This window comes from Nymphaea colorata, chromosome 10 (genome assembly GCF_008831285.2).
Source record: "Nymphaea colorata isolate Beijing-Zhang1983 chromosome 10, ASM883128v2, whole genome shotgun sequence".
In the NCBI taxonomy this organism is placed as follows: Eukaryota; Viridiplantae; Streptophyta; class Magnoliopsida; order Nymphaeales; family Nymphaeaceae; genus Nymphaea; species Nymphaea colorata.
Window position 1 is genome coordinate 8,645,203 of NC_045147.1, and position 8,950 is coordinate 8,654,152.

The window sequence follows — 8,950 nt, forward strand, 5'->3', positions numbered from 1 at the left end:
GCATCTTCTAACTTTCCCATGTGGAACTTGGGAGGCATGTATTTGTGACTGCATGCTTCAACTGCTTTGGACATTCTCTTGGCTTCTTGTGCAGCTTTTGTTGTCCAATGTTTGGCGGCCAAGCTTATTGTTGTAATAGACATGGACAACTTAATTCTTGTAAACCTTAGATGGTAAACTCCTTTTGCAGTGCAATGATTTAAAAGTGCTGTTATTTTTGCATGAGATAGTGTATTTATTTTGTCGCCTTAGGTTAAAAAACCATATATGCCATATGAATGTGGTCATGTTATCGTTTCCTAATGTTTTGGAAGCTATCTCATTGCACAAAGCATGCTAAAGCAAATGAGTAATTTAGCTCACATTTTTAATGATGGTTTTCTATGTACATTTGCATCAGCTATTTGTATTCTTATTGTTAATTTCTTACTAATTGCGGACTTGTGTTTGAGAACTGACGTCTTGTAGATTTGGGCTATTAGTTGACACTCTTTCAATAGACAGTGTCTACACAAATATGTGTATTAACTAATTAACAATAAGTCAGCTGAAATAAGTTTGTAAAAAACCATTTTTTTGGCCATTCAAATAAAAACCAAGTTTTTACTATTGAAAACCTGTTTTTCGGCATGCTATCTAGACAGTAAAACCAGGTTTCAAAAACATATTAAGAAAACTGATTTTCTCAAAACCAAGTTTTAAGACCAGTTTTTTCTAAGGGTGCATCAAAAAAGGCCTAAGGCTTGGTTCGAGCAGTGGAATCACCTTTCGCCCACGAAAAGAATGACTTCGCGGGAGAGGGGGACAGAGCTAACGGGACAAAAATAATCTGATATCTTTCAACAGGGTTCGCTTCATCCACGTTACCTTTTTCGAGTAAATGGAGTTTCGACGGCTCGCGATAAGTCTTTAATTTTAGGCTGCTATCAAGGACGGAACGAAAACGACGAGGAGGAAGATCAAAGGTTCCAACATCGAATCCATTGATGGGTGACCATGTTATGAGCAGGGACGGGGCGCCACCTCCTAACTACAGCAGCACCGCCGATGTCGGCGATAAGAAGAAGAAGAGGAAGAAGAAAAAGAAAAAGGGGAAGAAGACAAGCGCCGAGCAAGCTTCGGCCACCAAATACGTGAAGGACTGGTTTTACGCCGATTCAACGTTGCCGTCGTCGCCGCCATCGTCTTGTCTGGCTGATTTTGAGGTACCCAAAAGCGTCTGGTGCCCGGAGCCAATCGTTTTCGAGCTCCACTCCCACTCGATATGCAGCGACGGCTTTCTTTCTCCCTCTGCACTGGTCGAGAGGGCTCACAGGAAGGGGTAAGAGGCTTCTTCCTCCTTTTCCTTTTCATGAATGTTGGGTTGATTGATTCATGGAGATTTTGTTATTGATAAACGGACTGATCCATCGGAACCTGTTCACTATTTCTGTTGTTCGACATTAGCTACAAAGATGTTTGGGTTATTGTTTTTATACACAGTTATTGTTTGCTTTTATACAATGTTTCTTTTTTTATGCAATTGTATGAATAATGCTCCTAATGTTCTTTCATTTCCCTCACCTTTTCTGTGAATGTTCGTGTCTTTTGGTGATGCATATCCTTCTCAATCCTGAAATGCTTACCGTACAAACAGTTTAGTAACATGAACATTGCCTTTACATTTTTTCAATGATGTCAGTAAGGAGATTCAATTGTAGGTTGTGGGTGGAAAGAAAATCTCAAAGGGAACCGGCTTGTTCTTTTAACCAAAATTTTTTGTTGGTGACTTGCGAAGAAGGATAAAGTCGCATTTTCTCCCCCATTCTTTCTTCGTCCAGAGCATTAATTCAACATAGGCTGCACCTTTGTGAAGAAAGTGTCACATCCACTTTATTTGCGTTCTGATTCATTTATGTTCCAATTCCTCTATTTATTTATCGTTCTAGCATTATTGGTTCTAATGGTCATCGCGATAACCCCGAATATCAAGAAAATGTGTGAAAAAGATAAAAAAAAAGAGATTGTAGGCTTTTTGGAACAAACAATGTTCATCGTTGTGGAATCTGGAAACAAAAATTCGTCTTTTCTCTTTCAAACATTAGAACCTTGTTTTCCCCTATATTTGTCTTGTTACATGGAAAATTACACCTAGGTAGTGAAACTTATTTGCACTCCCAGCAGCGCAAAATTCCAGGGCACTCTCCTGATCAGCTTTAGCTTCTGTACGATGTTATGCATACTGTCATCAAAACCAGGATTGGTGTAGCTGAATGCCTAGTCAACCTATGTGGCTTCACAGGGTAAAGCTAAAAATCTCTCGTTCTATTAGTTTTTGATGAAATAGAAACTCACTAGCATGCTCTCAGTTTTTTGCATTGTTGGGTCTGTGGCATGAGGATTCAAAGGGTATTTGAACATTACTGGTTTGAAACACGCATTCAGAACAGGTGAAAGTACTTGCACTGACCGATCATGATACAATGGCTGGGATACCAGAGGCAATAGAAGCAGCTCGCAAGTATGGAATGAGAATAATTCCTGGCGTTGAGATTAGCGCCATGTTCTCACCTAGGTATACTTTCTGTTGAAGCTCTTGTTTGCATAGTTTCTGCAGTGTTCTTTACTGCATGTAGAATGTAGAAATTGACGTTTTGGTACTAATGATAATCAGGGAAGACTCTGGAACTGAAGAGCCAGTTCATATCCTTGCATATTATGGTAGCTGTGGTCCTTCCAGATTCGAAGAGCTGGAGAAATGCTTGGCCAATATAAGGGATGGGCGTTACATGCGTGCAAAAGACATGTTGCTGAAGTTGAAAAATTTGAAAATGCCTCTTAAATGGGAGCATGTTGCAAGAATTGCTGGCAATGGTGTAGCTCCTGGCAGGGTTCATGTGGCTCGTGCCATGGTTGAAGCTGGTCATGTGGAGAATCTAAAGCAGGCTTTTAGCAGATATCTTTATGATGGTGGACCTGCCTATGCAACGTATGTGTTGGTGGTCTTCTTGCCACTGAATGCTATAACAAAGGCAACATATTTTCTTATTTGCTTATGTTTATTGTCTTGATTCAGGGGTAACGAGCTTCTTGCTGAGGAAGCTGTTCAACTGATTCATCGAACTGGGGGCATTGCTGCTTTGGCCCATCCGTGGGCATTGAAGAACCCTGGTGCTGTTATCAAAAGTTTGAAAGGTTCTGGTCTTCATGCAATTGAGGTATACAGGAGCGATGGGAAATTAGCTGGTATGTGGATTTCCTATTGTTCTCGTGTGCATCTTGCATAATTTTGTTATAGTTTGTCATAGACGAGTTTGTCTAATTTTCACTATAATTTCCAGTTGCTGATCCATCCTGGGGCTTCATTGCGTCATTTTGTTTCCTTGGAAAATGTTGTTAATACACCTACTTATCCATATGCTTTTCCCTGTCCAATAGGATTAGGTGATCTTGCTGATTTGCATGGGCTTGTGAAGCTTGGCGGTTCAGATTTTCATGGAAGAGGTGGACACGATGAATCTGATCTTGGAACAGTAAATCTTTCAGTGTTAGCTGTTCAGGAATTTCTTAAGCTAGCTCGGCCTATTTGGTGTGATGCTCTTAGAGATGTCCTGCTGAGTTTTGCTGAGGAACCGTCTGAATCTAGCAAATTCAAGAAATTTAGAAACCATGAGAAGGATGTCGTCTCTCCTTCCTTGTGTTTTTGGTTGACAGATGAGGAAAGGCAAACTGTGGAGATGGAGGCCATGAGGCTGAAACTCTCCCACACCGTTGTCAATGAGAGGGGTATCCCTATATCTGTTATTGGGAAATAGTGAACTCTACTAACTTTCCCAGTTTTGTCAGTTTCCTTTTTTTCAGCTGACAAAACTGTCCCAGATGCGATGCCTGTGTGTTAACCCCTTAGTCTTTGAATTTCATTGTTTGTTGTTCGGCTTAGGTCAGCAAGATGCCCATAGGTGAAATCACATCGTGGATGTGGAAACTTATGGATGTATCTCTATCACTCTCAATCTTTGGTTTTAATTTTAACATTTGTTGAACACAAATTGGTTTTGGTTTTAACACTTACTGAACACAAATTTGTTGGCTTGAGAAAGCCATGTAGCTCTCTCTCTCTCTCAAAAGAAAAACGCTATTGCTGGGCTGGCCTTCTACCCTTTTATTAATGGGGGCGACCTTTGAGGGGTATTCAGCAGAAACCATCATCTGTGAAGCAAAACCGTTGGTCCTTATTCAATCACTGCGCCACAGGCTTCTGTCCTACAAGCTGGCAGTTACCTTTTTTGCCATTTGTTCTGGGTAGCTTAACAGAAGAAAAACCGACGAAGTATCCCTTTGCAAAGAAAAAACTGGTCGATCATATTCAAAGTCGATAGCTGAGATTACTCCTCTACCCCATCTACTAGTGGTGGCGACTATTTGAACCCATGTTTCTCTTAGCTGCACACTAGCCCAACGGAAGACTCCGTTAATGAACTTCTGATTGAAGGGGCCCTAGTGGCTTTCCCCTTACCCATCTTGATGCCTCTTCTCAGCCACGTATCACGTCTTAGGAGATCTTTGATGCCTATTCTCAGCCACGTTTCCCGTCTTGGGAGCTCTTGTTTTCTGTTTCTGAAGCTAACCAAAAAGGAGTCACCATAATGCTTCCAAAACTCCCTTTTAATGCTCGCAAGGGAGAACTTCGTACCTTCTAAAAAGGAGTCACCATAAAGCCTCCACACTCCATATCATCTTATGGAAAAATATTCTTCAGCACAAGGCCAACCATTTCTCCTTAAAGGTGCTGATTTAAGACCCTCGGATCTTAAACCAAGGCTTTAAAAAACCTCATTTGATACCCCTTTTCTCTCGCTCTCCCTGTTCCTCGATGGTGAGGCCCTCTCTCGGATGATGATCACCCTGTTCCTCGATGGTGACTCTCTCTCTCTCTCTCTCTCTCTCTCTCTCTCTCTCTCTCTCTCTGGTAGTCTCTCGAGTGCCAATGAAGAATAATACTCACACACCCTAGTAATTCTTCTCAGATTAGGTTTAGTCCTCAAGCAACTCCTTCATTTGACAAACAATCGGGGTTCACCTGCCCCTGAAGGTGAGTAGTAATCGGGTCTGATCTGTCGAGTTTCTATTGCCGACCCACTCAGACCCACTTGTTATTCTCTAGCTTGTCATTTTTACAAGTATACTCCTTTTGAGACTATCAATTAACCCTCCCCTCAGCCTACACCTTGCTGTCGAGGTGAGAAGCTTGGGAAACGTTCTTCAATCTGCAAAGAGTCGTCCCGTGTACATGCAGGGGCTCCTTCACCTTGCCATTCGACTTACCACTGAATTGATGAGTGCCTTCTCTTGCTTGTTCATCTCTGTTGTAAGATTCTAAAGGGAAAAATGCTTTTAGGAGGAGACTGCTCGATAAGTGGAAGTGAAATTTGAGTAGGAGCAAACTGATGGCAAGGTTTCAGCCTGGAAACATGAAAGACTGGGTGGATCGAGCTGTCTTCTGGCAGCAGGAGTTTGTAGGCCACCTGGTTTATTCTTTCAATGACTTTAAAAGGGCTTGAATACCTGGGTGAAAATTTGTGCACTCTAGCAGATCTGCGTTTTATCTTTCCCTTTGAAAAATTCTTCCAAATTAGAGCATCAACATTATATGTTTATGCATTCTCTTCTTATCGCTGCTCCATTCGGTTTTGGGCAGCTGCAAGCCTTTCCTTGACGAGTAACCATCTTATCTCGGCTGATCAACAGTTTATCTACCTCATTCAACTGATCAATGCGAGGCTGAAATCTGCGCAAGTCCAGAGGAGGTCTCCCGTAGACGACTTCAAATGGTGAAAGCCTTGTAGAGGGTTGGGAAGCTATGTTATAGCAATATTCAGTCCAAAATAGGTAGTCAACCTAGTTATGGGGCTGGTTTTCTGTGTAGCAGTGCAGGTAACTCTCCAAACTTTTGTTAGTAATCTCTATTTGACCATCAGTTGGTGGATGGTATGCAGTGCTGTGGTTCCTTGCAGCTTGAAATAATGTTGCTATAACTGACTAAGGAATAGAGGGTCCCTGTCGCTGATTATAGACTTAGGCATTCCATGGAGTTTACATACATTTTCTTGGAATGCTCTATCTACTTCTTTGGCAGTGTAAGAGCGAGGCAAAACGATGAAATTCGCGTACTTTGACAGTTTATCAATCACAACGAAGATGATAAATTTACATCTGGATTTTGGGAGTCCTTTGAAAAAGTCAAGCGACATTTCTTCCCAAATGCGAGAGGGAATAGGTTGCAACAGGCCTGCAGGCTTGAGAGTTTCATACTTGTGTCTTTGGCATGTGAGGTACACCTTCACATCACTCTCTGCTCTCATCATGCCAGGCCAATAGAATGTACAACTAATTCTTTGGTATGTTCTTTCAACTCCTTGGTGCCTAGCTTCCAACGCATTGTGAAATTCGAACAATAGTTGATCCACCAAATCAGACAGAGGAGGAACAAAAATTCTGTCCTCATAGTAAAGATACAAAGCTCTCAAATTATACTCGTAAGTGCAAATAGTATTCAAGTCCAGTCCTCTTCTAATTTCTTGCAACACCATTGAGGCATGGTGTTCATTTTCCAGCTCTCTCCAGATGTCAGCTATGTTTTGCATAAGCTTGCACAGCTTAGCGTCCGAGTGGTCAATAGTCTCCTTTTCCTTGTTTGGAGATAGTCCATCAGTCACAACATTTTTAGTTCCCTTTTTGTGAAGGACTTCAAATGTGTATGTGTATCCCAACAATTTGAGGACTCATTTCTATAGGGTGCGGGTGAGAACTCGTTGTTGTACAAAGTAGTACAGGTTGCTATGGTCACTATACACCAAGAACTTGCACCCTAGGATGTAAAGCTGCCATTTCTAAACTGCCAATACCAATGCAATGAGTTTTCATTCATAGGCTGACTTACCCTTGAAATTTGTCCCTCATCATTTTGCTGAAATATGCTCTCCGTGTTTGTCTTGGGTTAGAACTGCCCCAACCCCTAGATTTGATGCATCAGTCTCTACTGCAAATGGCTTGCTTAAATTGGGTAGGGACACCAGTGCTTTTGTTATCACTTCTTTCAACTGATCAAAGGCTCCCAACCTGATATCATTCCACTCCTGTTTATTTTTCTTAATAATATCAGTTAAGGGTGCTGCTATTTTTTCAGAATCCTTCACTAATCTTCTGTAGTGTCCAGCCAGTCCCATAAAATCTCTCATTCCCTTCATGTTGCCTATTGTCTGTAAGTTGCCACTTCTTGATGACAGCTACCTTGTCATCCTCCATGTGCACTCCATTGTTGGTTAGTTTATGCCCCAAGTAGGTGACTTGGATCATGCCGAAGGAGCATTTGGAAGCCTTAGCTTGTAGCTCGTAGAGTCTCAAATATCTGCAACATGCTTCTCACATGTGCTAAGTATGGTTCTTCATTTTAGCTATGACAAGTATATCGTCCAAGAACACCAGACACATTAGTGCAAATAAGGGTGGAATATTTGGTTCGTTAAGACTTGAAAGGTAGAGAGAGTATTGGTAAGGCCAAAAGGCATTACTCTAAATTCGTAATGACCATAAGTCTGAAATGCTGTCCTGAGGGCATCTTTAGGATCCATCCTAATTTGATGGTACCCCTCTCACAAATTCAATTTAGTGAAAATTGTTGTACCAAACAGTTCTTCCAAGAGCTCATCAACAATAGGAATGAATACCAATTTTTAATCATTATAACATTCAATGCCCCGTAGTCTACACAAAAGCACCATGTACCATTTTTCTTCTTCTTCACCAATAGAGCTACAAAAGAATAAGGACTATTGTTGGGTGTTATAAACCCCTTCCTTCAGCATTTCCCTCACTAATTTTTCAATCTCTTCTTTTTGAGAGTGGTTGTAGAAATATGGTCTCAGTTTGATAGGGGAGGAAATAGGCTCAACTTTTATTTTACGATCCAAGATTTGACAAGTGCTAATGTTTTTGGTTTTTGAAATACAACAAAAAACCCTAGAAAGACTAGCTTGAGCCTTTTGGAGAAAGCATCTTTATTCCCAAAACTGCCTCCCCTTTCAGTCCCTTAATTGTCATTAATAAAAAATCTAGTCCTTCAGTCCTTATTCTTGCTGCAGGATTCTTCACTTCTTTACTGGCCTGCAATTCCTGTCACTTTCCCTCCCCTTGGAACTTCACTGACATGTTTTCAAAGTCCCATTCACCTTGCCCAATTGCTTTAGTCACCGGATACCCAGTACTAGGTCTATGCCTCCCATATCTAAGGGATATAGTTCTACATTGAAACAGTATCCTTGTATTTCTATCATCTCGTTAGCACATCTTCCTTGGTAGGTTAGCAAGCTGCCATCACCCAGCACCATGCGAAATTCTGGCTTTTCCAGATCGCAACACCTGTATTCACAGTTTTATCACATACAAAGTTATGCATAGAACCTGTGTCCACTAGTATACTGTCTTCAAACCCTTTGAGTTTGCCTTCTAAATGCATCAGCTAGAGCTTATGGTTCCCTGTTAAGGCATGAAACAAGATTTTTGGCATCGCTTCCATTTCACGTTCTTCATCTACCATGTGTACTGCTCCCACATCCTTGACTGTTACACTAGTCCCTTCATCTACCAAATACATGTATAATTTCTTGCACACATGACCTAGTACCCACTTTTCCTCACATTGGAAACATGATTCTCTCTTCCTTCTGCCTGAATTTGGTCTGGATTGAGATACTTCACCAAAATAATTCCAACTATTTGTGTTTCTGGTCACAAGAGGAGGCTCACTATCTCATTCATAGCTGATGGCATCTTCCCATAAACAATCCTAGAGACCCCCTAGTTGCAGCTGCTCTTCCCCATCTTCTGGATTCTTCTTCTACAACTCTAGCAAGTTCAAAGCACTCCAATAGGGCAAGGGGCATGAAGCTTGAATCTCTCTCTTAATATCTTC

At 41.3% G+C, this 8,950-nt stretch overlaps 1 protein-coding gene across 1 annotated transcript; it reads left to right on the forward strand.

Annotated features, from left to right (window-relative positions):
* Positions 1–835: 835 nt before the first annotated feature.
* On the forward strand, positions 836–4,130 carry LOC116261720 (uncharacterized). Its single transcript, XM_050079805.1, has 5 exons — positions 836–1,321; positions 2,429–2,554; positions 2,654–2,968; positions 3,056–3,225; positions 3,418–4,130. The coding sequence occupies exons 1-5, from the start codon at positions 987–989 to the stop codon at positions 3,792–3,794; spliced, it is 1,323 nt and encodes a 440-aa protein (XP_049935762.1). The 5' UTR covers positions 836–986; the 3' UTR covers positions 3,795–4,130.
* Positions 4,131–8,950: the final 4,820 nt, after the last annotated feature.

Coding starts and splice junctions, on each gene's coding strand:
- LOC116261720 (XM_050079805.1), top strand. CDS start 987: ATGGGTGACCATGTTATGAGCAGGGACGGGGCGCCACCTCCTAACTAC. Junction 2,969..3,055: donor GGTGGACCTGCCTATGCAAC/GTATGTGTTGGT, acceptor GTCTTGATTCAG/GGGTAACGAGCTTCTTGCTG. Junction 3,226..3,417: donor GAGCGATGGGAAATTAGCTG/GTATGTGGATTT, acceptor CCTGTCCAATAG/GATTAGGTGATCTTGCTGAT.